Here is a 27,982-nt window from a genome sequence, read left to right on the forward strand (position 1 = left end):
GGTGGGGGTAACAGCCTCATGGTCAATGGGAACATCCATAAGTGGAAACAGCCCCAGCCCAGGCTGTCTACACTCTCACCCCCTCGCAGCCCACCCAGCCGCGTCCAGGCTCATGCCTTCGCCTCCCCCAGCCGCAGGCAGACGTGGGCTCTGCGGTCGGAGGCAGGCAGAAGACACCCTGCCCACGGCACACGGGCTGGCACCTCTCCTCCTCCCCGTGATGTTTCTTTGCCACCCTCTGAGTACACGCACACACACATCCTACAGCTCTGACGTTATTCTCCTTTGGTTGATGTGAAGGACTCAAAAATGTCCATTTTAGGGTTTTTATATTTTGGGAGTCAGACTGAGAAATCTTTTCATGGTCAGTGACAAGCAGCTTATGGGAAACAGATGAACAATACTCCCAGGAATTCCTCTTATTGCTGCCTGTGTTTAAAATCTAAAGTTAGAAAGGGAAGGGGGGAAAAAAAGAGTTTTGTAGCCTGAATTCCAATTGAGTGCTATGAGACATGCAGCTCTCCCTGTATGGGTACAGAGCTTAGATGGCAGAAGTGGGCATGGAAAGCTTGTCTGGGTACAGATCTGCTTTGGAGTGAGGCCCTGCTGCCCTGCTGGGAAGTCGCTGATCCTCTCAGAGGGTTTGGTCTTTCCTGAAGCCCAGAAAGAAATGGCAAGTGCACCCAGAGGTCAGTCAGGTGTGGGAGCCTCTTCATGGTGCACCCCAGCACTGGTGGCTCTTTGCAGAGAGGACCATGTTCCTCTGGTCTCTCCCACCATGGAGAAGTGATTTGCTCCAAGGCAGCCTGATGGTGATGGAGGACTAGGTGACCACCCTCAGCCACCACCGGTGTCTGCAGCCGGGTTGGCCTGCCTGGCTGTCACCTTTCCCAGTGCTGTAGATGTGGCTATATAGGACCTACAGGATTGATGCCTGGACCTGCCTGCTCCTGGCTGCTGGATCTTTTCTCCAAGCCTTGTGCTGCTGCCTGCAGGGCTGTGCCTGGTTGTGTCTGGGAAGGGAGAGATGCAGCTCCCTGTAATAGATGGCAAGAGGGACTGATGGCCCAAGTGGTAAATAAATCTTGTGGGCTGGGTGATATAATAAAGCACTTGACCTTTGCCCTGGTGGTTTATTTTGTAATCAGTGCCCAGCAATTGATTTATAGGATAATCAATCTCTCCCTCTCTCCCTTCCTCTGGCCTTGGCGTTGCCTGCACCATGGTCCTTGCTTCTGAGTGATGACTCCAGGTTACAAACAGCGTCCAGGGACAAGGCTGCCTACCCTTGCCCTCTTCTCTCGCCCATGCCCAGCTCGGGAGTGGCTGTGCTATTTACAGCCTCATCTGCCCCATAAATGTTTATTAGGTAGCTCTCATCCCTCTTGCAGGGGCAGCCCTCTCCACCTTGCCAATCTGCAGTGCTCCTGGCCTGACAATTGGCTTCCCAGCACCTCAGTTTATAACTCCTGCAACAAATTGTCCTGAATGAAAGGCTTTCATGTCTTGTGATGGATTTCCCTCACATAAATTGAGGCTGTGAGCATCCTTGTTCTTTCCAGGGATGCTCTGCACTGGAAAGCTGCAGTTGGAGTGGTAAAGCTTGTGCAGGGGCAGAATTCATGCCCAGGAGATGCATGTCTCTGCTGCATGTTCATAGCGTGGCTGCGAGTCCCCAGGGCTTCAGACAAAGGGCAAAGCAAAGAGCTGCTCAGTAACATGAGAGTAACTTCCTCCCTGACTATAATGCACCATTTTTCATTGTTGTAGCTGTTATTCTCCTTTCTCTTGCACTGGCTTGTGTCTTCTCTCCTCAGCGCTATGCTGCCTGACAGTTGGGTGCAGCTGCAATGGTGGGGGAGCGGGTGGAGGGGAAGGACTGTGGTGTGCCTTGGGATGGGGCTAGCAAGGATGGGGGCAACCTCCTCCTCTGCTGCCTGGTCAATCTGTTCTTGCAGGGCCCTGGTTCCCCTTTGCTCCCTACCCAAGAGGCTGATGGGATCCTTACTGCTCTGATAACTGCTGTGTGGCCAAGGCTTCCTGAGAGATCAATAGACACCTTGGAGGGATCTCATAAATATGGTACTGTAAGGAAAGAAAAGAGAACAAGTGAGGGGGCTCAACATGTACAGGACTCTGATGGGGAGCAAGTTCACCCAGTCAGTGATAGCCTGAGGAAGGCATTTAAGTGCCAGTTCCAGCCAGGTGGTGTTTGTGATGAGCCAGTGAGATATGAGCAAAGGTCTGAATCTCACCAGGCTTTCCTGGGGGAGATGCAGCACAAGCCAAGGCCCTAAGATCCTGAAAAACTCTGGAAAAAACTTCCCAATTTTAATAGCATTAAATTTGGGCCGAGATTTCTATCAGAGGCCCATCCTAGCAATACAAGCTTACCAAGAGCTGCATGTCTCCCACCCATCCTGAGGATATCGTACCATGTGCTATGCTATGGACAACCCAGGTGAAATGCTGGCACCAGGAGAGCTGCTTGCATTGATGGGGACCTGTGGGATAGACTGAGGGGAGCTATGGTAAAGTGCTCTGAGCAGGAGGTTGCTGGGAAAACAGTGCCCCAGTCCCATGGCACAGGGCACAGCCCTGTCTTGTGAGGGCCACCGTAATTCTGAGGTGATGCTGTGTGGGATGTGGGGCTGGGCTGGCTGCAGTCATGCCTAGTGATGACACCTTTTCTTGGAGGTTCTTTTAAACATCTCCGTCTTCCTTATGGGAAGTCTTTCCTTATATCTATTCTAAACTTGCCCTTCTCTTATTTAAGGCCATTCCTTCTTGTAATACATCATCCTTGGTCAGCCTTAAAGGTTGGCAAACCCTGAGGGAAGAAAGGAAAGAGTTATAATGTCTGAGGGACTAAGGGTTTGATTTGGACGCAACCACATTTATTCAGCAGCAAATTACATCTTCAATCAAACCAATGCAAATCAGGCTCCCACTTCAGTCTATTTGTTTGGACTTAGCGAGTGCAAGGGGATTCATTATTTCTTGTTCTTCCTTCCATCCCACAAAGTTTATAAGCGCACGTACGGATTTGCGCACACTCAGCTGTAAAAACCCTCTTTCCCCCCCAAAGTGTTGTGCTGTGGGGAGTAGGTACATGATGATTGCTGGGTGTGGGTAGGGCTTGTATCCCTTGGGAAAGCAGTAGGAAAACAGCGGTTGCTGCCCCGGATGGTACCATGTGAAAGAAGGGAAGGGTACCTTGGAGCTGCGATTAGAGCTATCTGAATAATTCAGTTTTTCAGCGTGATGTCTGAAGTAGAACAGTTTAAAAATGTCTCTGGGAGACTGACAGTGATCTCTTTCCCCTCACACACACCCCAAGGAAGAAACAAACCATGAAAATCCACTTCATTTGTTTGGGGTCATTTAATTTTGCTTCTTGTTTGTGCATGCTGGCTCACTTCCCAAGTGAAAAGTGCTGTGTTTCAGAAATGTCCAGGAAAAAAAAAAAAAAGGTCTGAAATTTTCATTTTTACTTCTTTTTCTGAAGTTCATCTCCAAATTTGACCCGTATGTCTCTGGGCTGATACAAAACCTGCATTTTACCAGGGAGAGGGGAAAGTTAAATCCATCACTTTTATGAACAGTTTCCCTTGCCTTCATCCCAATCTGCCCCGCATGTCTGTGCATCTGTCCCTGCCTGAGCCAGCTACGAAGCCCTTGTAAGTCCTTCTCCTGTACCTCGTGCCCCACGAGAGGATCAGGGACTTGTCCAAACCCTGAGTTGTACCATGGGAAGAGCCACCCACCCCATGCTGCGGCCACGCTGGCTCCCAGCCCCTGTAGTGACACAGCCCAAACATGAAAGCAGCAATCTGATTTCCCCTGGGCAGAGAGAGGCTTCTTCCCTTATAATCGTCCTTTGTTTCTGGAATAGCCATGACAGTGTTTGAGGAGAAGAACCCGCTTGTGGGTTTTTGTGTTTGATCTGCTCCAACGCAACTTGACAAGACAGAGGGGAGGTGAGTGGGTGCACGCCGTGTCCTGCGACGCTCCCGCGTGTGCCTGCCTCTCATACACCAAGGCCCTGATCCTGCAGAGACTCACACGTGGGCTTAATTCCTTGCACTGCCAAATTCAATGAAACTTGACCACTAAAACTCAGGATTTTGCAAGGTCTGGATTTACGGTGGCTTCAAGGCTGGAAGTGTCTTTAGGTTGTATGGGTTGTGGGGGGTTTTTGTTCCCGACTGCAGCCTCCTGTTACCCCTGCCTACCAACTCCAATCTGGATTCACTGCACAGAGCATTTTGAGCTGAAAACAGCTCAGAGCACCTCCTGAAATGGTAGGAAAAATTTCCATGCTGAGGATAATGAGCGGTGAGTGCAGAGGAGGGACACAGCGGGAATTCTTCTTTCCTAAAAAGTTGCTCTGAGCCTGAATTTCAGTGCTACAAAAACCTTGGAGGATTTAGTAGATGGGTCTGGGTTGGTTGTTGTTTTTTTTTTTCTCCTGATTTGAGTGAAAAAGCTTTGCCTTTTTTTATTGATCCAAAATTGTGCCCAGTATTATTTCAGAAATGCTGCAGCTGCTGTATGCCCAGTGCTCCCCCAGCTGCTGAGAGGTGGCTGGGAAGGGGACTGGCAGGCTTCTCCTGGGACATGCTCACATTTTGGGGACCAGTTCCTTGGGGTTGGTGTTGTCTGGCAATGATGTGTCTCCCAAAAATGTGCTCAGGTGGTGCGAAGGAGGATGACAGGGAGGGCTGGAGGCAGGGGTGGCTTGTAACAGGTACAACACGCATGAGGCTGAGATGTTTGCCCTCTTCTTGAGCTGAAACCTGCTGGTATGGCTGAGTGCTGGGTTTCATGGGTGAGCACAGAGCTCTAGCTGCTGGACCCTGTTCCACCATCTCCAGGTTATCTCCTGGCAGAAGCAGAACCGTGAGTTCGCAGACCTTTCCCCTGACTGTCAGCAAAACCCACTGTTAACACCAGGTCCTGCATACGATCAGCTCTGGGCTGGCACGTGACAGCAGAGAAAAGATCTCACAAGCATTAAATGACTGCCCGTGCTGTCAGATGGGCACGGGGCTCCCAGTGTCAGCCAGTTGCCCAAATCCCTGGACCTATCCCTCTTTTCCAGGGACCTTGCTCACTTTAGGCAAGGAGAGCTCATCTCTGAGCTCCTGGTCTCTGTCCCAAGCAGCCCAGAAGTTTTTTCACTTACCTTTTTTAGATTCTCTGCCCTGTAAATATTTGTTTGTAAAGCCAGTTATAGACAGTGTTATCTATGTGGAGGAAATGGATATTTAAGGCTGATCCACTTTATTATTGCCCACATTATTTTCCAAAGGCCAGACCCCTTTTTATAGGGCAGCTGCTGCTGTTAGCAGTATTCTGAGCTGGCTGGTTTAGGGCTTTGCCTCCTGATGCCTCTCACCTGGCTGGCCTGCAGGAGGCTTGGCTGAGCTTGCAGGGGGGTGCAGTGACTTTTTCCTTGCACTGTAATTCCCTACCTCTTTTCCCTTTGATCTTCCCAGACAGGCCTGGTTTGTTTTTTTTCTCTTCTACCTTAGACCCCATCAGCTCTCCCCCACCCTTTTTTTCCCCCCAATTTCCATAGCTTTTTAAACATGCTGTCAATGACTGGTGGGAGGCTCTGCTCCTCTGGTTCTAGCGCAGGGCTGGCCCTGTGCCCTGCTTTCCTTGATGCTGATAACCTCTCCCTGGCAACAGCTCTGCACCAGCAGAGCACTTCCCTCCTCCTGATCCCTCATCCCACAGACCTCTTGAAGACCTGTCCTCCCTTAGCAACCCAGATCGTCTTTCCTCGTTTTCTGCCTACCTTTTCATTTGTCTTGTCTGTCTGAAGATCTTCTTCATCACGCCAGCAGCATGTTCAGGAATGGCTTGCTAGAGCCTGTCCTCAGTTGCCATCACCTCCTGCACTGCCTGGACCCAGATCTTAGCATCCGTGTGCAAGTTCCACATGGGTAAATGAAGGTTACCCCAATCCAAGTGCCACCTCGGTGTTGCCTGTGGGTGAGATGGCTGTGCTTGGCCTGCCTTGTTCCCTTGTGTCGGATTGCTAAGGTATGGCTAAAAGTCTCATCCGAAGTGTCATCGTCTCATGGCTCAATTCCTTCAACATCCCTTTCTCTGGCCTTGACAAATGCAATCTTCTCTCACTCCTGCCTGTTAAGAGCTCTGTTGCAAGGATCATTTTCCTTGCCTGTCATTTTGCTCATGTCACCCCTGCTTTACTTGCTTGTGCTGGTTCCTGCTGGCAAACAGCAGTTACCTGCCTCTGCTCTCCAGGCCTTTCACAGCTTTCTTTCCTGTTAACCTCGTAGTCCCTCTCCACATGTGGTTTCTCACTGTCAGCCAGCCTCTGGTGACAGCCTCTGCCAGCACTCACTGTGTCTCCCAGCTCCCTGCTTTCTGCCCCAGTGCCTCTTGCTTGAAGAGGAGCTCCTAGATGCACCCTGCAAGAAATGTGTCCCTGCCCTTCACCTTCCTTTGCCAGCCTCTGTCCCAGATTGGTGACGATGGCTCGGGTGCAAGTGCAGGAACCACCTGTCTGTCAGGCAGTGACCCGGCTTTCTCCTTCTAGCCTTTCTCATCGTCTGCTTAGCCTGAAGACCTTTGGGGCAGGGCCTTTTATCACAGTGGTTGCCTAAAGAAATACAAGCTGGTGAGATCCTCTGAGATCTGTGCATGTGTGGTGTGTGTCTGCCATGCTTTATGGAAGCAGTGGTGAATTCAAGCTGAGTTTGGCAGGCTGGGTGGGGACATTATGTTCCTCCAGCTTTAGTGAAAAGGGGTGTCTGGCTATCAGAGAGGGACCTTCTCTGGCACCCAGAGATGGAGATTTGCTTTGCACTGGATTTGTACAGCTCAGTGCTGATGGGGGGCAGGTTGAGCCCCTGCCCATTTTGCATGATACCTGCTGTGTCGTGCCTGGAGTGAAGGGTGCAGGCAGCCAGCCCAGAGGAGCTTCCCGGACCTTGAAGCTTGCTAGTGGCTGAGGGATACCCCAGGGCAAGCATTTGCTGTTGCAGATCGAGTTCAGCCCCAAACACCACCTGCCTGGGCTAATCTGGAGCACAGGCAGGGTCGTGGTGATCCTGAGCAGCACGTGGAGCCCTGTTCTGTACTGCAAGTGCAGGAGGGAGATAAAAATGCATCAATGCCTTCATCTGCCCTTATGGATTTTTCCACCATATTTTATAAGCGTTCATTTTTATTTATGTGAGGTTAAAGTCGGTCCAATTTGGAAATCAACTTGTCTAAGGAACTCCCCTCAGATCTTATTAGCTTCATGTAGTATTTCTATTCATTTTGCTAATACCATTCACCGGGCTGGCCATGGTGGTGGCTGCGGGAGATGGTAACCCTCTCCCTGCCAGGCCGCTGGGGCCATGAGCCGAGTGCCTGGGGGGGAATGGCTGTGGGAGCAGCAGGATCTGGCCATGCCGTGAAGGGCTGGGGCTCCCAGCTTTCCAGCTTCCAGCAGCATGGGGGGCAGTTTCTGATATCTGCTCCCTCATAGTCCCCCCTCACTACACCCAGCATCACCGGCAGCTGCCGTCATGGAGGGCATCTTTACCTGCCGGCGCTGGAAATCGGGGCTGGTTCGGACAGAGAACAGTTAAGAAGCGCTTGGGCTATCCTTGTAATTAGAGAAATTCTTGGAAGAAAAAAAAAAATCCATTGAGGGCTTTTAAAGGAGAGATAGGATGCCTGACTCAGGAAGTCCTTCAGCCGCAGATTGCCGGCGGCTGGAGGAGCGTCCTGGGGAGGTATCAGTGCACGCTTGGCCGGCTTTTACACCCGTCCCCTGGCATTCGCTGCTGGCCCCTGTCAGAGAGGATATTGGCCGGATGGACTGTTGCGTTGGAGCTGGCAAGCACCACGTCCCTCTCTGAAGCTTTATTTCAGTAACCCCAAAGGAGCTGGTTGCAGCCAGGATTGTGGCGTACAGGTGGGGGTCAGCTGTCAGCCCCAAGCAGGAGCTGCAGTGGCTGCCAGCATGGGATGCATAGCCCCCCTCCATAGATACCCCCCTCCATAGACCCCCCTCCATAGCCCCCTTCCATAGCCCCCCTCCACAGCTCCCTGTGCCAGTAGCACAGCACGTATCTCCTGAAGCGTCACGGCTGCCCCGTCTCTCCCCTGCCTTTGATTATTTATTGAAGCGGTTTGATACTGGGTGACTGTAATTAAAAGAAGAAAAATACACACAATAAAATGATTTCTAAAATGGCAACACGCTGAATGCAGTGAAGCAAGGAATGTATTAAATATTTATTGCCACTGATCTGCTGGGGGGAAAAAATTAAAATTATTTAGCCTGAGAAAAACATTTTAATTATTTAATTTGAGGGGAAACCTCCCCCACAGCTCTCCTTAGTACTAAGCCCCAGACAAATGGCAACATAACGTAAGGTTTGATTAAAATCTCAATGGGACAAAAGCCTGGAGATTGGAACAAGGGATGGGGAGCCATGTGGTTGCTATCCGAGCCTGAGGTTCCCCCGCTCTGCCATGGCAGGTCTGTGCGTGTGATCCTACATCTTTCAGGGGTAATTCTCCCTCTCACATTCATGCTTGGCAGCAGTTAGCTGGGGATTTGCTCTGCACGTGGGAGCCTGGGCTCAGAACAGAAGTTGCTGGGTGCATCAATCATGGTGTAGGAAATTGAAGCAAATTACCGTGACCCATCATCTGCAGCTTGAACCCTCTGGGCCAGTGGGTTGCTCTGAAGAGAGGGGCAGGAGCTCTGGTGTGTCCGTCTCAGCAGCCCAGCTCCACCATGCAGGCTCTTCTAGGCTCACCCTGCACCAGGCATCCATCCTGTGCGTGGCACCGGGCTGTTCCAACCCCCGTGTCTCAAGGCATTTATATACTGTGGCTGTGAGGCTTTTCCCAAGAGCCTCTATGCTCCTCTACAGGAAAGGCGTTGGGGCTGGTGTCCCGTTGGCACGTCTGCTTGAGGCTGGAGCTAAGGATCTTCAAGCCACATATCAAAGATTGAGAAGTACGAGGTGTGGGGTCTGGCAGCGGCTGATTGTTTTCTGTGAGAGGAGGGGCTGTGGTTTTTCCCCTTGTGTCTCCAGATTGACAAGTCTCTCATTATTAGCCCCCTGGAAACAGGCACTTTGACTGAAAGAGCCATCCCAACCTTCACTGTAACAATCAAAGCAGCTCAAGAATAAACATGGCTTGGCAAGAATAAACACAAATTGCAGTGCTTGCTGTGAACAGTGATATCCAAGGGAGCAAACATCAAATGAAGGATTATCCCTGTTTGCAAGGAAGCTCTTCTAACAAGAGATTGAATAAGGACCATCTGCAGCCCAGAGCAAAGGGACTACCAGGAGAACCTGCTCGTGCCATCAAGAGCTCTCCTGTTTGAAACTCACATGGTCTCCTTTAGGTACCGTCTGGTTTTACTTGGTATGCTCTCTCGGCTGCTGAAGCCCTGAGCTCTTCGCAGCTACCTCCAGTTTGCAGACAGCTTGGGCAAGCCCAGAAAGGAAGGGAGTTGTGTGGGAGAGGGGTTAGAGCAGATGAGGAGAGCTTCCCTGAGGCAGGCAGGTGGGGCGGGTATCGGACCTGGCTGGGGTGGCTGTTAGCAAAAATGCTGAGCTCCTGTGGGAGCTCAGGAAGATCACACCAACTCAATCCTGTGGGAAGCTCTGCTCCTGACACTAATGGTGCCAATCTTGGGGCAGGAGCCCTAAAGGCAGCTCTTAACCAGCTGCCATCCCCCCCACCACCCATGGGAAGCAAGTCCTCCCCAGACCCTCGTTGAGAGACAGCCCGCATGACATAAATCAAATTTGGAGGCACAGAGGTTCCATAAACAAGCTTATTTTCTGAAGCCAGGTCCCATTATGTTATCTGTCACTTTATTGGGGTTTCTGAGCCATTTATTTTTATGTATATACATCGGAGCTGGTGAGCTGGCGTTGGCCTGAGAGTATAAAGCTGACAAGACACAGTAGCAGCGTGTGAAACCTGTCAGCAGAGCAGCCGCCTGTGAAATGAACACGAGAGCTGATGCCGATGATTTTATTTATGGGTAATCTCGGGTAGCGAGTGCAGGAGGGATGGCTGCTGCTGGGCACACCCCCAGTCGTATCCCCCCTCTGAGAGGGGCCGGTACCAGGCCCGTCCCAGGCAGGGGTAAGGTCTTGAGGCAACCAGAAATGAGATTTTCTTCTTAAGGAATACCTTAAGCTGCTGAAATACTTTGGTCACCCAGAATGGATATAAAAGGACATATTTTCTTGGGATGTAAGGTTATGAAAACAGTTCTGCAACACTTTCCTTTTCAGTATTGATCTTCTTGGTAACTGTTCTCTTACTGTTTTGTTTATTTCTTTGTATTTTAGATAAACTCACATTTAGTGTAAGGATTTGTTCTGAAATGGGAAAATTGGAGTTTCCTTGCCTAAAAAAGTAGGGCTTTTAAATGTTTTTGACACTTTTTCCCAGTTATTTTACCCCTTGAGCAACATTTTGCCAAACTCAATAGTCTTTACAAAATCCTAAATGAATAATTGTTTCTGTCATGTTCCCAGAGAAAAGTATTTAGATCAGCATTTTTTCCTCTCAGTTGGAGCAAACATTTCAGATGTGAGATAGTTTTTATGGGTCATTGAAAACCCTAAAGAATCATCTGGGTTGTTATCAGGGCGATTGTAGAAAACACAGACCCTACTTTTATTGTGTTGTGACCTTGCTGTAAGTCCTCTGGTTTATGCAGAGGATGTTGCCATTGTGTTCTGGTCCTTCAGCAGGTGAAAAGTGCTCGGTGTACCTGTGTTGCTTTGGAAAGGCAGTCAGAGGTTGTGAGTGGCTGTGTTGCACCTGGAGGTTGATGCTCCCTGCATACTCTTGCCAGATTTTCAGCCCAGATGAATACATTTGGGCTTGCTGTTCCAGCCCGCTCTGTTCCAGTGACACTGGCCGAAGCTGGCACGCAGCGGGCTGGCAGACAGCAGCATGGCTGCCTGCCACCCCAGCACAGGCTGCGTTTCCGCAGCCGCAGGTGAGTGTTAGAGCTTGTGCCCTGCAGGGGAAGGGATCAGCAGAAAGCACCGAGCTGCGTGCTGGTCCCGCTGCTGCAGCGAGAGCAGGGGCCCCGCGGGGCTGGTCCTGCGTGAGCGCATCTCAGATGAATAAAACCTGGATAGGTTCTGTTTAGCAGGAATAATGCTTAAAATTTTAATCTAGACTCCTACTCTGTCTTCATGGTTCATGAGCAGTAGCAATGTATCATCTTCCTAGAGCCATTCAGGAAAATGCCTCTGGAGCAGCATGGGTGTCCCTCAGAGAGCTGAAGGCCATGAGTTAGGTGGTGGCATTTTAACTCCTCAAAGTGGTAAGCCCTGACCTGTTGGTACGAAGTTTCCCGGTACTGCTCTGCTGCTTGCTTAAAAGCAAGTGGTATTATTTTAATCCTTGGCTTTCTCTCTGGTTTGTGTGAGGGGCACGTTTCCTCCCCTGGTTTGACTTGCAGCCTCTTCCACCAGCACACTGCGTGCCAGCCAGCTGCAGGGAGGGCCTCTTCTTTCTCCATGAGCGAGAGCAGGCACCTCTGCCTGATTGATCTGCTGCCTTCCAGCCTGGATCATTCCTCGGCAGGTCTGTCTCTCACCTACCTGGACACTGCTAAATCTCCCCTGGAAAGAACAGCTATTTGTCAAGTGAAATAGGAAGGTTTGAGTCTCACATTCCCCAAGGCCACTTAGCAGGGCTCTGGCTGCTCTCCGGACACTTGCTTTTCTGTGCTGGTGTGGTACGAGCAAGAATGAAGGCCACGAAGCTTTTCTGCTCGTTGTCACCGCCACCTCTGTGAGCCCTCTTGGTGAGCACTGTGTGTGTCTTGTCCCTCCTGGCCTGGAAAGGTGTAATGTGCCCCAGGTTCACCCTCCAGGGAGCGACGTCTGTGGTCCACACACCGTTGCCTCATCCCTTTGTACTTCTCTGCACCAACCCACTTATTGACTAGGAGCGTAATTGTGCTGCATCATGTCTAATTGGTTTGCTCTGTCACTCTCCATTTGCTTTCTCTGTCTGCACCCTCCCTGCTCCCCTCTGTAAATGTGCTGAGCTGTGAGCGTGAGCAGGGCACAAGGCCACACTCCTGAGTGCTGGAGGAAAAAAAGGCACCCAACTTCCTCCTTTCTTCTCCTAAATTCAAATGACAAGAAACAGAGGAAAACAATTTTGCAAACCCTTGGCAGAGGGCCAGCTCTGATAAAGAGCCGTAATTAATCTCCCCAGCTTTATTAGAATATCATTACAATTAACTCAGCAATCTTCTGTTGATCAAAGCCATTGTTCCCCACAGAGCAGAGGAAGCCAGCATGAGCCTGGATTGTGCGGTGCTTAAAAGCACCTAGAGCTGGATCATTCCTGCCAGCCCAACAGCAGCCGCTCTGTCCTCCTGGCTGGCAGCACAAGGACCAGCAGAGGTGTGGGCTGGAGAGCTATGCTGGCACAGACCGCTGTCCTCATCTCTTGAGCCACTCACAGCTTTGATTTTTTTCAGCTATTCTTCTTTGTTGAGCTATTATAGCCCAGATCCCTTGTGGGCACCTAGGTGTCTCTCATTCCCCATGTAGATGCTTTTGGGTCCAGCCTTTTAAGCACCAGGCCTATTCCTTTGTTTGTGTTTTCATACAGTTTTTTGCATGCCTGCTTCCTAGTCGCAGCTGGAGATACCGTGACTGCTGCAATAATACAGCTAACAGCAGCATAGCGGGTAAAGAAACCAGGGGAAACATTTGTGGAAGCCACATTTGAAAGAAAGGAGAGTTGTCAGAATGAAGCTTCATAAGCTCTAGAGTTAAATAGCCCAAGATGTGTGCTATAGAAAAGCAGAGAAAATGAGCACCGTTAAACTACCCCTTTCCTCCTTTTCAAACTGTTCTTTTAATATCGGGTATTTATCTGTAATTTAAGCCTGTGATTAGTTTTATCAAAAAGATAGTTCTGAGGCACAGATCTTAAAAATGATTAGGTGTGTGCCTGAAAGACAAGAACAGCTCCACTTGCACTGCAGGATAAAGACGTCTGTTTGCTGCCTTGAGCACCCATCTGTGAGGGCCTGGTGCTGGAAGGAACCTCCTGGTTCTACACGGACCCCAACCCACCCCGGCCTTTCAGGGTGCTTCTCATACTCCTTTGAAGGTGCCAGAGCCAGACCTTGTTGCTGGGCAAGGTTGTTTGTCTGAGGTGATTTTGTGTCTCTTCTTCCTCATCACACTTCTGCTTTTGGAAAATGCTCTCAGCTTCGGTGCTGTCACTGGGGTCCTGACAGCACAGCCTTACTGACAGCTCAGGGTACGCATGTCTGGAGGCACCTGGGCCATGGATTTGGCAGTTTTGCTTCAAGAGCATCTCATCAGAGAGGTTTGCTTGCCGTGGAGGGGGCTGGAGAGCCTGCAGCCCATTCCTCACCTAATCCTGCCTCTTTCTGCATGGGGGCAGCCCTCTGCCAGGCTGCAGCAATGCCCAGGGACTCTTCTGCTCTTTGGTTCTTGGTGCAGAACCAAGGAGACTTGCTCCAGGGCAAACAGCCTGGCCCTGCCTCTGTTTTTAGCCCGACGTAAGATGTCACAGGTGGAGGTTTTATCTCTAAAATGGCTCTGCCACAAAAGATTTATATGCTGTGAGCAGACACAGTGAGTGTGAAACCATGCTATCTGGTTACACAAAGAAAGAGCAGCACGGGAAATTAAAAAGCTTTGGGTCTTTTCTCCCATGGTTTCTGGAGCGGGTGGCAATGGGCAGGCAAGCTGTAGTGGAAAAGGCAATGCTAAGCTGTCCTGCCAGTCTGCCTGGGAAGGGTTGTTACATGGAGGCGTTTGAAGCCCTCACTCTTGCTTTTTGTCCTGAATCCTCATCTGTTTGAATTGTCAACACTTGTGAGCGCTGGGAAAAAGGAAAGAGAAAGAAAAGGCAGGTCCAGGTCTGGGTCTAATCGACCTTGGCTTTGTCCCTTTAAGCAGTCACCCAGGAGAAGGGAGCAGCTGCTTCAGCCCATTTGCTGGTGCAGATACAGCTATAGCAGGCAGCCAGGCAGCCCTGCCTGTTCTGCCTAGCTTCACCTGCTCTCTGCAAATCCTTAACCCTTCAGAGGTGGAAACAAAGGAGCGAGACTGCATTTGCAGCATAGATTTCATATGCACAGTGCAGGGTGTGCTGAGCACCTCGCTGGCGGCACCAAGCACCTCGCAGGATCTGGGGGTGGCACCTGCTGCTACCACTGCTGCTGCAGGCCAGGGGCATGAGTAGATTAAAAAATGCAATCAGACAACTTCAAGGAAGAAAGGTTTGTTAAGAACTAATAAGAAAATGGTGCAGAGGCACTGTGTGGCTCAGAAGCTCTCTCACCTCAGGTTGCTGGAGGCTGGGAGGGATTGCACAGGAGCTGGGTTATTAGGGCTATTATGTACTCGCCTGGGCCTTCTCTCTGCCGTAGGCACCTGCCTGCAGCCATGGATGGGGACACGTTTCTGAAGTGCACGGCCCTTCTCGGGGTGCAGATCTTCCATGGTCGCTGAACCCTTGCACAAGAGAAAGCCTGTGTCCTTGGGTACGGCAAGGAAACGTCCTGTGGGTGACGGACGCCTGATACCCCACCTCTCTGGACTATTGAGGAGGAGCTGTGGCTGGATGAGAGTCAGGTTTGCTTTCTCCAGCACAGCTTGGCCAGACCTGATGCTGAAACAGTGTCCTCAGGTTTGATGTAGGCTGCTACTTAGGACCCCACCTCTCCTTCCCTGCCCCTTCTGCAGCTGTGGATCTGAGGCACTAGAAAACCCTAAGAAGAACAAATCAAACCCATAAAGGCCACAAAGCCTCTGATGGCAGGGGTTGTGGGTTCAGGTGAAGTGCCATAGTCTCCATGAGGTCCTTTGCTGGTCGGTCCCTACAATGAGAACTTGTCCTTTCCCACTGTGGCTGCCAGCACTGCTCACCACGGGCGAGGGCAGGAGGGGTGGGCTGAGGGCAGGCGGGGATGCTCAGCCTGGGCTGAGCAGCCTCAGAGGAAGCACGAGCTGTGGAGGCTCTTCTGAAGGGCTTGAAGCAATGCTTCCCTCCCCACGCCCTGCCCCACCTTCCCCGGGAGGCAGCAAGCACCGCTCCTCCACAAATGGCTGGGGACATTAGTCAGGCTTCCTGCCTCAGGTCTCCGAGTGAGATGCAGGGGCTGAGTGTCAGGTTGTTATTAAATATCATTAGTAAGTGACAAAACTGTGTGGAGCACTTCAGGCACAGACAATGGCTGGAGGAGGGATCATTTGCAATACCGGGGAGACGAGCGAGTGCTGAAGGTCAAAGATGCTTCATTCTGGGCTGCCTCTGACTCCATCTCCTGCTCATCATCTCGAGGAGGCAGGAGGGATGGGTGTTTCCTCAGGGGAGACACGGGTTTGCATGGAACCCCTGCGTGTCACCAGGGGACTTCAGCGTGCCCAAATTGAGTCCCCAGGGCGGTCTGTGCATGAGGAAGGAGGAGCTGTGCAGCCTCCAGACCCTCCTCCTCTTGTATCACCCTCTTTAGGGACTCCAGTATGGGGCAGGGCAGACTCCTGCCCATCATGGTGGAGCTGCCCAGGGGAAAGGCTGATTTAGTCTATCTTCTACCCAGAGGAGGCAACTGGAAAATAAATTTTGTATATGTTTTTCTTGCTAACTATTTTCCATGCTTGATGCTTGCTTTCCCCCAGAGACCTGGAGATGGTGGACCCAACCAGCAGCCCCAGCACCTCCAGGAAAGCTGCCTGCTTGCTTTGGTGCCTGGCTAGCCATGGAGCTCTGGGGAGGAGTCAGCTTTAGTGGCAGGGACTCGAGCCGAAAAATCCAGATGGAGGCAGAGGCACCTCTGGTGAACACGCCTGGAGTGGGAGCCGAGGGACAGTTAGTCGTGTAATCATCTGCTTGAAGCAATCGCAGGCCGTCAGCAGAGCGGAGAGACACTTCCTCGCGTTTATTTAAGGCGAGATGCCCTAGTTTCATGCTTTCAGTGGAGTCCCTAATTATTCCTCAATCTTTGTAGTGAGCTAATTAGTTTCACAGCACTCAAGGCTGGGAAACACTGATAGGCTTGGGAAGCACGAGCTGGAGGGACGAGGAGGAGGAGAAAACTGGTGGGACATGGCTGACTGGCAGACGGGAATGGCTGGAAGCAGAGCAGGGTTTGGAGAGCTGAAGGATGATGGTCTGGGGAAGGATGGTGGAGGAGGGAAGAGCCATAATCTCACGTCAGGCAAGGGGCTGGAGTGTAATGATAGGGGGAAGGGCAGTGAAGCCGCAAGTGGTAACCAAGGGGGATGGCGAGGTGTGGAGCGATTGAGAGGGACGGTCTGTGGGAGCACAGCCATAGACCCCGGTGCAGGGCTCAGGGGGTGGGATCCTGCACGGAGGGGTCATGGCTGCATGCGGGGCAGGGCAGCAACTGCCCGCTTACACGGGTGCTTCCTCGGGCCTGTCCCGGGGTGCTGCTGACTCTCGGGCTTGCAGGACCAGAAGCTTTCCCTGACTGTCCCATCTCTTTTCTAGCTTAGTGGTGACACAGAGGAGCTCTGCTGGGAGAGGCCAGCCCGGTCCCTGTGACATGGAGCAGCAGGTCCCCAAGCTCACCTTCCCACCCCATCAGAGTCGCTTCTTTTGGATAGAGCCACCACAGCTAAGGTAACCCCCATCCCTCTGGCTGGTCTGCACGCATGAGTGCCTCGCTGCTCTGGCACAGGGGTGTCCTCCAGAGCCCACGCTCCCTGCACTTGCACCGTGAGCCCGAGGAGCACAAAGTTCTCGTTCCTGTTCTTGCTGTCGTTGGGAAGTTCTCAGTGGCCACCACATGCAGTGTGTGACAACTCTGAAGTGCCCAGGTGGCCGTGGATTTATTAGGGTATTATCCTACTAGTGCCGCAAATGGTGTCATCTGTCTTCTAAACTTTGCACTTTATTTCAGGGAGAGAATTTAGTATATCCAGGCAATATGCTGCAGTTTTAGCATATGATAAAGCCCTGCTGGGAAGTGTAGTTTTATTGATTTTGTTATTAAAGTGCCACTGGAATAAATTTGCTCATTTGAATGAAATGTCTTATTACCTGGATCATAACAGGCACATGATGAAATCTCTGGAGGGGCTGGAGCTACCCGCTGCCTGGTGATGGGGAGCTGAGATGAAGCATCTGACAGGGACCCACAACTGCAACCCTGCTCTGCCCAGGCTGAGTCACCCTGAGACCCTCAGCACCTGCCCAAGTCTGCTGGCAAACTCCGCTTGGAAACCTGAGGTTGGGAATAAACTGCAGTGGTGGGGGCACTGTGTTTTAGTTGAGGTTCATATTGTTCCTCTGATCCTTTGCTCAGGTAAGGACATTGTTTTAAAGGGAACTGAGGAAAAACCTCTTTCGCAGGGCAATATTTCTTTAGTACCACCTGTAATGGGGGTAGATTGGGAAATGAACCATTCCCCATTACACCAGGACCTAACTGCACAGCCCATGCTTTCCAGTTAAGATTTGATTGCCTTGAATCCTGCGGATTATGGAAAATAAGAAAAAGGCCTAGTAAAATTTATGGCTTTTAATCATAAACCGATAGAATCACAGTAAATCTATCATAAGCATGCAGATACAGACCCAGAAAAAAAGAGAGGAAGGCAATAGGCCTGCTTTTTCCTGGAGGAGCTGCATGTACCTATGACAGGGCCAGGGAGCTGGGGAGGAGGGCTGCTCCCCCACCCCTCTCCTGTGGGGTGTTGAGCTCCTGCACCTCAAAGCCTTTCTCCTCTGCCATGTCCTGCAAACGCTTGGTAGCAGGGACAGTGCTGCAGAGTCTGTGCACTGTCCCGTGGCAAAGTGGTCGGGCAGGGCCGGGGAGCACGTGGGGAGTGAGGAAGGAGGAGATGAGAAAAGAGGGACAAGGCAGGAGGGTGGGGGAAGAGTGGGAAGGAAAAGGGAGAAAGGAGGGAAGGAGATGAAGCCAGAAAGTCTTTCCCTCCACCCTCTGTGCCACTGTGCTGCTCTCTGTGGAGGGAGCAGGATAAGATCCTACCAGGGGAGGAGGGAGGCAGAGATGTGGGGGAGAAATGTGTGTGCAGAGAGAGGACCATGGGAAGCACAGATGTGATGGGGAGAGAAGAGCATTTGACAGAGAAAAATGGCAGGAGAGCCAGGGAGAAGCTCAGAAGGCAGAAAGTATTTAAAAAAATAAATAAAAAAGGAAAGAGCAAGTGATAAGGAAGAAAAAAGGGAGAGAGTAAAAAATTGACTCTGAAGCAGAGATAAGAGAGGGAGGGCAGTTAGTGAGAGAAGGAGTAAAATTAAGCACGATAAGGCCTGATAGAAACAGGGGAAGGCAGCAAGCCTGGGCAGCACATCCAGGGGCTGTGGGCAGAGAACCGGGGACTGCGGGGCACAGGGAGGCGAAGGGCCAGCCCGACCCGTCTGCTCTGGTCCCCTGCACCCCAGCGTAGGCAAAGGCGTCGGCCTCAAACCTGGCCTTTTGCACTGCGAGCCTCTGGGCATCCGGGGAGAGAGGCTGAGCGGGTGCAGGGAGTGATGAGGAGGGGCGGGGAGTCGGCGGGTACAAATGTGTCTCCCGCAGGGCACTCGTAACGCTGCTCCTGCCTCGGCGGTGGAAGGGGAGAGCCAGGCACCTGCCAGCCACAGCCCATGGCGGGGGGGGGAATGTGGAGCCCGCTGGGGAGGGACGTGCCTGGGGCGGGTGATGTGCCCAGGTCAGAAGTGCTGAATAACCCCTCGTCCTCCTCCCTGCCTCATCCCAACACATGGGGCCTGTCATGGAGATCCCCATGGGGCTCCCACTTTTGGAAGCAGAGGAGGTGAGGCATGTCTGCCCCTCCATGCCGTAAACACATTTCTTCCTGGGTTTTTTGCTACCTCTTTTAAGCTCTTTTATAAAGTGCTTTGTATTTATCCTTATTTAAAAGAAACAAGTGAAAAGCTCTGCCTCGCTCTGAGACATGGCCCATGGTTACCAGAAGAGCAACGCTGGAACACAGCCCCTGCTCTCTCACCCCTGATTAAACAGCAGTAGAAACATACTGTAAATTTCGGCAAAGGAGAGAGTGAGAGTTTATTCTTTGGGGTTTTTTTCCCCATCTTTACTAGCCAGGAAAATTGCTGATCTGAGATGCCAGCCACTCTGAGATGCTTTTCTTCTGCTCCATCCATCTGCTTTAATCACATGGTGACTGAAAAAAAAAATTATCCAGTTCACAAAGCATTAAAGATTAAAAAAATCAGCGTGGATAATAAACTGTGTGGCAGGCAGCAGTGCCACAGAGCACCGGGCAAACTTGCTAATGAGGGACTGTGAGCAGCAGCCGGGCTGCAGGGCAGGCAGCAGGGCCTCCCCGGGGAGGGTTTCCAGCAGCCAGAGGTGCTGGGTCTGGGTGGCAGGTCCCGGGCTGGGAGAAATCCTGCACTAGCACAGCCTGAACTGTTACACAGGAAAGAAATCATTTTCTCTCCCCTTTTCTTTTTTTAAAAAGCTTCTTCTTAACTGTGAAAGACTTGATTCCTCTCTTTGATTGATAAAACACGGTAGTGTGCTGCAAATACCTTGTTGGACTTGGTTATTAGGTGGTTTTTTTTCAAATCTGTGTGTGTTGAATTAGCTCTTTTGATTACAGCATTAAAAAGGGATAACTGGAGTCAATTAAGAAGCTCTTTCAGATTGCCAGTGTTAATAGCTGTCCAGGATCACGGAGACCCCCCTCCATCTCTCTGCCATTTGTTGAGCCACTGAGTTATTTTCAGTCCTGGCAAAAGGGCTCAGACAGGGATTTCTGCACCAAACGTGCCACTGTACATGGCTTCCTCGGCCGCGCTTGGCTTTGCATCTTCCTCCAGAGAGCTGAGGCCTTGGCACGTCCCTGCCTCTCCCTGGGGAGCGCTGCTCCAAGCTGGTGCTCGGGGTCCCTGGAGCAGGATCTGTGGTGCAGGTGGGGCCGAGCACACCTGCCTTCAGCTTCGGGACTAGGTTTGTGTTGCTGTTTGTGGTTTCGTATTTAGCTCACTGAAAATGTTGGTTAAACACTGGTGGGCGGAGAAGCTCACAAAGAAGCGTTTTGCTTCGGCTCTTTTAAAAAGCAAAACAAAAGCAAAAGGCTTTTAAAAAAATGTTTTGGTTTCAAAGTTATAAAGGAAAGATGGGTTCAAGATGAGAAACTAACAAATCAAAGCTCCTGAAACCCACTGCTGAGAAAGGAACACAAAATGTTTTGTTTGAAGATGAATAGAAAGCTGAAACTAGCAAAAAATCCCCCCTCCCCACAAGCACAGATGTTTCAGGTTGCTTCTTCTGGATTGGCACATTGCTGGAAGAAAAGCAAATCCATTCTTTTCCCTGTTGGCGTTCCAGGTTCCTGTCGCTTATTTTTTATCATCTTGTAGTGACTTTGATCCCCGAAGACTCCTTAAGTGCTTTACAAATCAAGCACGCCCATCTCGGCTCAGCTGCCTCGGGGATGCTGCCGAGGCTGGGCAGGCCAGGGAGCCGCTGGCCGGGGAGGTGCCACTGGCCCTGGTGGCAGCCAGGAAGGATGGGAAACACCCACTGCTGCGGTGGTGCCTATAAAAACCTTCAGTGCCTCTATTACCACCGTCTGCAGGGCTGTTCTGTGCTTCCAGCAGGCTGTGCTGGGGACCCCAGGCCGCAGTACCGGCCCTGTTTCTCCCACGGAAAGGCCCCGTGGGGGGCTGGCTGTGGCCTTCGCCCTGCTCTGCACCTTCTGGGGTTGGGACGTTGCCACAAACCATGTGGGGAAGGGCTGAGCTGGTCCGATGGTGCTTCTCTTATATTGAAAGCTTCACTTGAGCCATCTCTTTCGCCATCGCTTTCTTTCCCTTAATTTCACTCTCCCTCTGTGGTTGCCCTCCTGACTTCCTCTTTTTAAATCATTTGCTGTACAACACTTTTGCACTGACGCTTTCTGTAGCCTGTGCCATGTCCTGCTGCAGTAGATAGCTCTGGTCTCAGGGCAGGGTGGCACTGTTGCTCCTCTCCCGCAGCCCTGCCCAGGGGCCAGTTTAACCCCCATTCCTCCCCTTTTCCTCATTGAGACAATACAAACCTCCCAGAGCTCCTGATCCCCAGTACCAGAGCTGAGCAGAGGGAGGTTGCATCCTGGTGACCAGACACCACAGTGTGACCAGATGCCATGGTGATGGGCAGGCCGGAGCTAGCCCCGGGGCAGGCAGCGTGTTACAGCCTGAAGCACCTCCCTGCCACAGCCCTGTGCCTGTTCTCCTCTGGCTCAGGCTGTGCACATGTGTGTTTATGAACATTATGTAATTTACTTTTTTTTTCAGACCAGGTCTCCTGCAAACCTGAAAGCCAAATTCCCTTGGATGTGTCCGAGGGTGCTTGTGAGTCTGCCTGCCTGCAGTCAGGTCCGAAAACCACCGTGAGAGTCATTGCAGGTGGGTGGGGAGCAGCGCTGGAGGGTACCAGGGGCTGGGGGTGCCCGGGCAGGCAAGGCCAGGCAGGGTGCTGCCTGCTTGTGCTGCCAGCAAGGGTGCTGATGGGACGGCAGCAGCCCTACCCACAGCGGCAGCTGTCCAGAGCACAAGAGCCAGCTTGTGCCTGTCAGAGAGGGGACACCACGGTGCTGCTGGCAATGGCAGGCAGAAAGTCCTCTCCCCACATGTGAGGCAGCAGGATCCCAGGTACCCCCAGCAACGCCTGGGCAAAGCCTGGCCCTGCTGGCTCTCAGCCTGGGGGCTGTGGACACGGCAAGCTGCTGCCTGCCCTGCTGCCTGCTCTGCGACGGGGCTTTGTGTCCTGCTTGACCGCTCAGAGGGCAGGCAGCTGCTGCCGCGCTATGTACCGCTCACACAGGTCAGTGCTGCGGCCCCGCTCCCCCAGGCTCCGCGGGCGGGCAGGGGAACTGGCTATAAAACCACAATCGGCCCTTGGGAAATAAAAGTCAAACTCCTCTCGGTGCTGTGCAGGGCCCAAGACACTGTGGGAGGTGCCTTTTGGGGGAGTGAAAACCTTTGGCATCAGCGGGAGACTCGCCCTGGCCTGGGGCTGTTCTTAGGTGGCTGGAAAATGCCTCCACAGCGAGAAAGCGAGCGCTCGCCAGAGATACAGGACTGGACAGATCAAGAAGTCAAGATTTTGCATTCCAACTATCTATAGGAAATAGGGTTTTTTTATTATTTCAAGTTTTCATAAAAATCCATAATTATTGAAATCAAAGTTACAGAAGAAAGTTCGTAACTTTTTATTGATTTTTATTTCTCTTTTTCTTTCTTTTTTTTCCCCCCTCTGTTGTTTTTCCCTCTCAGAGTTATATCTGACACCAGAGTCCATCAGACAAAGTCCTTACAAACACAGGAGTCCAGAAGACATCGGCTGAATGTTTTCCTGGTATAAAGAAGAAGAGGAAGAGGAAGAGGTGGTGACAGTGCGGGTGCAGTGGGTTTGGACAGGGGCGGAGGGAGCGGTGGAAGGAGAGAGGTCGGTATGTTTGTAGCAATGTTTGTTTTTAAATTATTTTTTGTTTGTTCATTTGTTCTTTTTTTTTTTAAAAAAAAAACCAACACCATTATTATTTGCAAATTGTTGCCTGGTTAAATCATTTTCATGTTGAACTTGCGTGGCGCGTCGGCAGAGCTGATGCCCGCGTCGGACTTGCGTGGCACGTACTCAATCTCAATGTTGTGCTTGGTGTTGCCTTTCCCCCGGCTCCACAGGAAGAGGAGCACCAGACAGAAGAGCACGACGCCCAGGAAGGAAATGAAGCCCATGGTGGTGGCGATGATGAGAGTCTTGATGTCAAAGGGGAAAGGCACGGTGGCGCGCGTGCTGTTGGCATCGCTCTCGTTGGGCTGGTTGGAGATGAACGCAAAGGTCTTGTTGGGCTGGTGGGGCCAGTCAGGGGAGTAGCTGCGCACGTGCAGGTGGGCCAGCATGGTGTCGTTGCCACCTGCGTTGCTGGCGATGCATAGGTAGGTGCCATTGTCCTGGATCTGGGCGTAGCGCACCTCCAGCGTGCCGTCAGGGAAGACAGTGAGCCGCCCGTTGGTTTTGGTAGAGATGAGGTGCTTCCGGGGAGAGAGCCACATGATGGTGGGGGGCGGGTCCCCATCTGCCCGGCAGACAAAATGGACCGTGTGGCCTTCGTCCACGAAGATCTGCTGAGGTTTGCGGTCCCGTATCCGTGCTCGGCGGCAGGTGAAGTAGTTGGGCAGGAGGACATCGGGGAAGTCTTTGAACTCCTTGCCCTGGACGAACTCGGGGGTGGAGCAGGTGGGCTGCTGCTTGTTGAAGTTCAACCTCCATCGCCGCCGGAAAACCCAGAGCAGCCGACAGTCGCAGGCTAAGGGGTTGTTGTCGAGGATGAGTGTCTCCAGGTTGCCCACTGAGTGAAAGGCCGACTCCTCCAGGGTAGTCAGCAAGTTCCCTGACACGTTCAGGATGCGCAGGTAATTGAGGCCACGGAAGGCGAAGGGCTCGACCATGGTGAGCTGCCCTCCCACCAGCTGGATCTCCTGCAGCCTGAGCAGGTCATGGAGCATGGAGCCCTCGATGGTGACAATGGGGTTGTAGGACAGGTTCAGGAACCGGAGGTAAACCAAGTGCCTCACTGACACATATGGGATGGACGTCAGGTTGCAGTGGGTGATGGACAAGGAGGTCAGGTTCAACCCGTAGAGGCAGTTGGACGTCATAGTGTCCAGGTAGGGCCAGTGTGAGATCTCGAGGACCTTGAGCCGGTACAGCCTCTTGAATGAGTAATCCCGGATGGTGTTGATGTTCAAATGGCGCAGCCGCAGCACGATCAAGCCATGAAGGTGAGACAGAGCCTCTGTGGGGATGGAGGTCAGGTTGCATTTCTCCAGGGTCAGCTGCTCCAGGCTGTTGAGGCCACTGAAGGCCCGGTGGGAGATGTAGACAAGGTCATTGTCCCCCACCTCCAAAGACTTCAGGTTGTACAAGTCCTGGAACATGTAGTCTAGGAGGATCACAATTTTGTTCTCACTAATGTCTAGCTTGGTAAGGTTGCTGAGTCCAGTAAACACCCCCAAGGGGATCAGCTTGAGTCTGTTACTCCTGAGCCCCAGCGTCCTGAGGTTGAAGAGGTTGTTGAAAGCCCCAGGTTCAATGGCACTGATAATGTTCTCATTTAGCTCCAGCTCCTCCAGGTGAGGGTAATTGGCAAATTCATCCTGGTTGAGCGTCTTGATGCGGTTCTTGCCCAAGTCCAGCAGCCTGGTCTCGGTCGGGATCCCCTCCGGCACGACCATGAATCGCTTCCGGTGGCACAGGACGGCGCGCTCCTGGGCGGAGCACTCGCAGCGCGGCGGGCAGCCCGTGGCGGAGCCGGACAGGATGGATCCCAGCATCAGGAGGAGAATCGGCTGCCAGCAGGCCAGGATTGGGCTGCGCATACTCGCCTCCCCAGCTACCATCCTATCTCTCACCTGCAGGGAACACGGGGGAGAGAAAGAACAAGGTGGACGTGAGCAAACGACTGGCACAGCCACGGCAAAAGGTTTACCATCATGGTAGAGCTGACATTAAGGCAAAAGTCACCATCGAAGCAGAGCAGAGCTGCTCATTTTCCAGCTGAAATCCAGCCCTTTGGCTATGAGACCATCTCTCCCCCCAGCCCCCAGCTTTCCACTTGGTGACTGAACGTGCACAGACTTTGAGTGGAAAGCCTTGAGGAATCTGTGTCAGACAAACCTCACTTCCTCGGCTTCTTAAAAAAAAAAAAATTTAATACTAAACACATCTATCTACATCCTATTTTAAGCTCTTGAAATTACTCTGTTCCCTGTAGATGGAGCCTGAATATAAAGGCTGCTTTGTAAATGCAGAGGAGCTGAGCGCGGGATTGAGCATCTGGGGCAACCCCGCTTGGGGTCAGCTGGGAGCGGGGTGTCCAAGCAGGGAGTAAGGGTGACAGCTCTGTGGGAACCAACCTTGGGGGTTGTGGTCTGGCTCGTGCCCCAGCCCAGAACCGCCCCGGCCTATCGGCAGGCGGAAGCGAACGCTCCCTGTCGCACTGCCGCCGTTGCATTTATTTCCTTGTTGTTCAAGCTGTTATGAGGAATCAAATCATATTAATATTGCATATTAGATGTACAGCTACTCTGGACCGCGTTTATATCCATTGTTATGTGTACACTCTGCATTACTTCCACTAATGCTATTTATGGCTATCGCTGAATATACTCAATACATTACTTCCATTGGCTCCGTTTGTATCCATCATTCTATATCCTGTACATTACTTTCCCTGCTCTGGCACTATTTATGGGTCTGGTACGCATTCTGAACATTACTTCCATTGCATCTGTTTATATTCATCATTTCACACAGATATACGACTCAAGTATAACTTTTGTTCCCAAAAAATTAGTCAGAATTTCTTTGTACGATGCAAGGATGAAGGATGATGGACGGGCCATAAAAGCGTCCACCAGCTCTGTCTCGGAAACCACCCGGCCTTGGCACACCGGGTGAGCTGGCTGTGAGGTCCTGGGGTCCCCGCAGAAATCCTCTCGCGGTTTCCTCCCCGTTCACCGTCCTTCCCTGTCCCCTTTCCCTGCTACCTCTGCAGCGGGGCTGGTCACTGGGGACCCCCCAAAGCACGTCCCTCCCCTAAGCAAAGGGGCGCATGATCCCGCACAGCTCCCCTGGCAGCGGTGCCGAGTTCCCTCCTGCCGGCCCCGGGCCAGCACGTCCCGTTCCAGTGGAAACATTTCCAGTGGGTTCGCTTGGGCCGGGGCCAGGCTGCAAAGAGCCATTTGCTGGGTATTTACAATTCATCATCTCCCATGTCATCACCCCCCTCGTGCTGACGGGGCTGGACAGCCTTACAAATATGAGCGGGATCGCCGCTACTGCTGCGCTGCCGCTGGGCTGGGGCTGGGACCGGGCCCTGCCGAGGGGCTGTGCCGGGGCCGGGACAACACGGCCGGCTGGCAGCTCCTGGGCAAAGGGCTGCATGTGGATTTGCTCCCCACGTTCATGCCACAGCCCCGGCCAGGGCTCAGTTGCCAGGCGTTCCCCACGCCACTGTCGCTGCCTCTTCCCATGGGCAGCACGTGGCCAGCAAATGCCCGTGAGGTGCCGGCTCGCTCACAGCCTCCCCCGGACGGTGTTTCTCAGAAATCAATTCCTGTTCCTCACAGCCGTGCTAAGAAAGCCATCAAAGGAAGCAAAACACTGCATACAAAACAAAATACGGTCTAAGGGGCTTAATTATACCAGGGCTGAAAAGACTTCAGCTCATTAGAGTGCCAGGCAGCCGGCCTTATTTGGCTGTGTTCTGTGCTGAAATTTCAGCTCTGCCCGTGCGTGCAGCCGCGTGCTGGTCCCTGCCAGGCGCGGGGTGGGGGTGAGAGCCCAGAACTGCCGTGGGGCCCCACGCACGGCTCCTGCATCAGCCCCAACCTCCCCCGGGCCACAGGTGCCTCCACCAGCGGGAAGGGGATTGCACCCGCACAGGGGATTGGTCCCGTGCTGCTGTCCCTGTGCCGGCCTTGGCAGAGGAGCAGCGGCCAGAGCTGCTGGGAGCAGCGTGGCATCGATGGCTAAAATATAAGCAAAGAGGTGTTAATAGATGAATGAAGCAAAATCTGCATGGTGTTAAAGATGAGACAAGCCCACTTGCATAGAATTAAGTCTAGACACACCTCACATGTTATTAGTTCTGAGCTAAATTTAAATCCATGATAAATACAGTCCCTGACAAAAACATTCGTAATCTTAATAGCCAGAGTCACAGAAGAGCTTTGGGAGAAAGACAATGAATAAGCTGGAAAATTCGGGGCTAAGATGAGCTTTAAATCACTTCTGGTTCCCATTTACCTCTGGCTGTTTCAGAGAGGAATATTTGTGCCTCAAGGTGAGGCGGATTCTAAAAATTACTTGCATTGTGATTTTTGAGTGAGCTGAGGTCAACAACCCACTCGTGGCTTTCCAGCAGCCATCACGCACCCCCACAGCGGCTGGACTCATGTCACATAAGCGTGGCTCAGCCCAAAGTTAGGGCTGTCCAGTTGGCCGTCCCGCCTCTGCCACCACATGGTGCCTGCTGCTGGGACCGCGGGTGCTAGCCGAGCGAGGGGCTGTGGCCACCTCGAGTGGGCTTGGGCAACTCTGGGGAGGGGGCTTGGTGTTGCTGGAGGAGAGATAGCCGTTGCCGCCTGCAGGAAACTGGGAAGTGATGGAGACAAAGCGCCACTAAGGGCTTTCCAAAAACTGAAGTCCTCCCAGATTTACTACTGGGAGGAGGATGGTGAAATGTGCCTGAACACCCCTCAGGGTGCCCGGCCACGGCCCCAGCAGGATCTGCCAGGCAGGATCAGGCTGCATGGCTGCGGCACACAGGCCAGGCCAGCCCAGGGAGAGCTGCAGCCCTCTGGCATGAACGTGGGCTCTCATTTTGCACATAAAAAAAAAAAGAATCTATAAGAAAGGAGCAGCTGCCAGACTTGCTGCCTTTAGGCAATGAGCAAACCAGTGCAAACCAAAGCAAAAATCATGCCCAGAGCCATGGCATCCACTGACCCTTGTCCTTGCCACCCTGCTGCCTGGGGATGAGGAGTCCAACGTACAACCCCTCAGCGGGGAAGCTGCTGGCCTTGCCTGAGAGGTGCAGGTGGGCGCGCTGGAGCTGCGCTTCAGCGGTGCTAAATGCAGCAGGACCAGCTGAGTGTCTCCGGCTGGGATCAGCGCTGCGAGGAAAGATGCTATTCTGGGCCTGTGCCTGGAAACGCAGCCCGGGGCTGGGCGTGAGCGCTGACGTGCGTGGGGTTTGCTCTGTTGTGACGGTCACAGGCTGCCCCGGCGTGGGGGGATCAGCCCCAGCGAAACCTAACCCAGGCGATGACCCAGGGGGGAGCCCAGGCTCAGCACCTGGGTGTGCTCCCGAGGCTGCCACTGCCTTCCTGCCCCAAGGGGTGGGAAGCAGCCTTGCCCTCCACTCTCACCGCTGCC

At 52.4% G+C, this 27,982-nt stretch overlaps 2 protein-coding genes across 7 annotated transcripts in view; both read right to left on the minus strand.

The window, feature by feature from the left end:
* TSPAN3 (tetraspanin 3) overlaps window positions 1-27,982 on the minus strand; it is a 378,683-nt gene that overhangs the window by 337,267 nt on the left and 13,434 nt on the right. The gene's annotated exons all lie outside the window — the stretch shown is intronic.
* The window catches only part of LINGO1 (leucine rich repeat and Ig domain containing 1), a 166,575-nt gene continuing 160,753 nt past the window's right edge, over window positions 22,161-27,982 (minus strand). For all 6 annotated transcript variants that reach the window (XM_074916619.1, XM_074916618.1, XM_074916616.1 and 3 more), the window contains one exon: window positions 22,161-24,453. In XM_074916619.1, coding sequence (XP_074772720.1) covers window positions 22,600-24,441 — 1,842 coding nt within the window. In that variant the 5' untranslated portion in view covers window positions 24,442-24,453 and the 3' untranslated portion in view covers window positions 22,161-22,599. The remainder of the gene's footprint in view (window positions 24,454-27,982) is intronic.

The sequence above is a fragment of the Athene noctua genome, chromosome 13, assembly GCF_965140245.1.
Source record: "Athene noctua chromosome 13, bAthNoc1.hap1.1, whole genome shotgun sequence".
Lineage (NCBI taxonomy): Eukaryota > Metazoa > Chordata > Aves > Strigiformes > Strigidae > Athene > Athene noctua.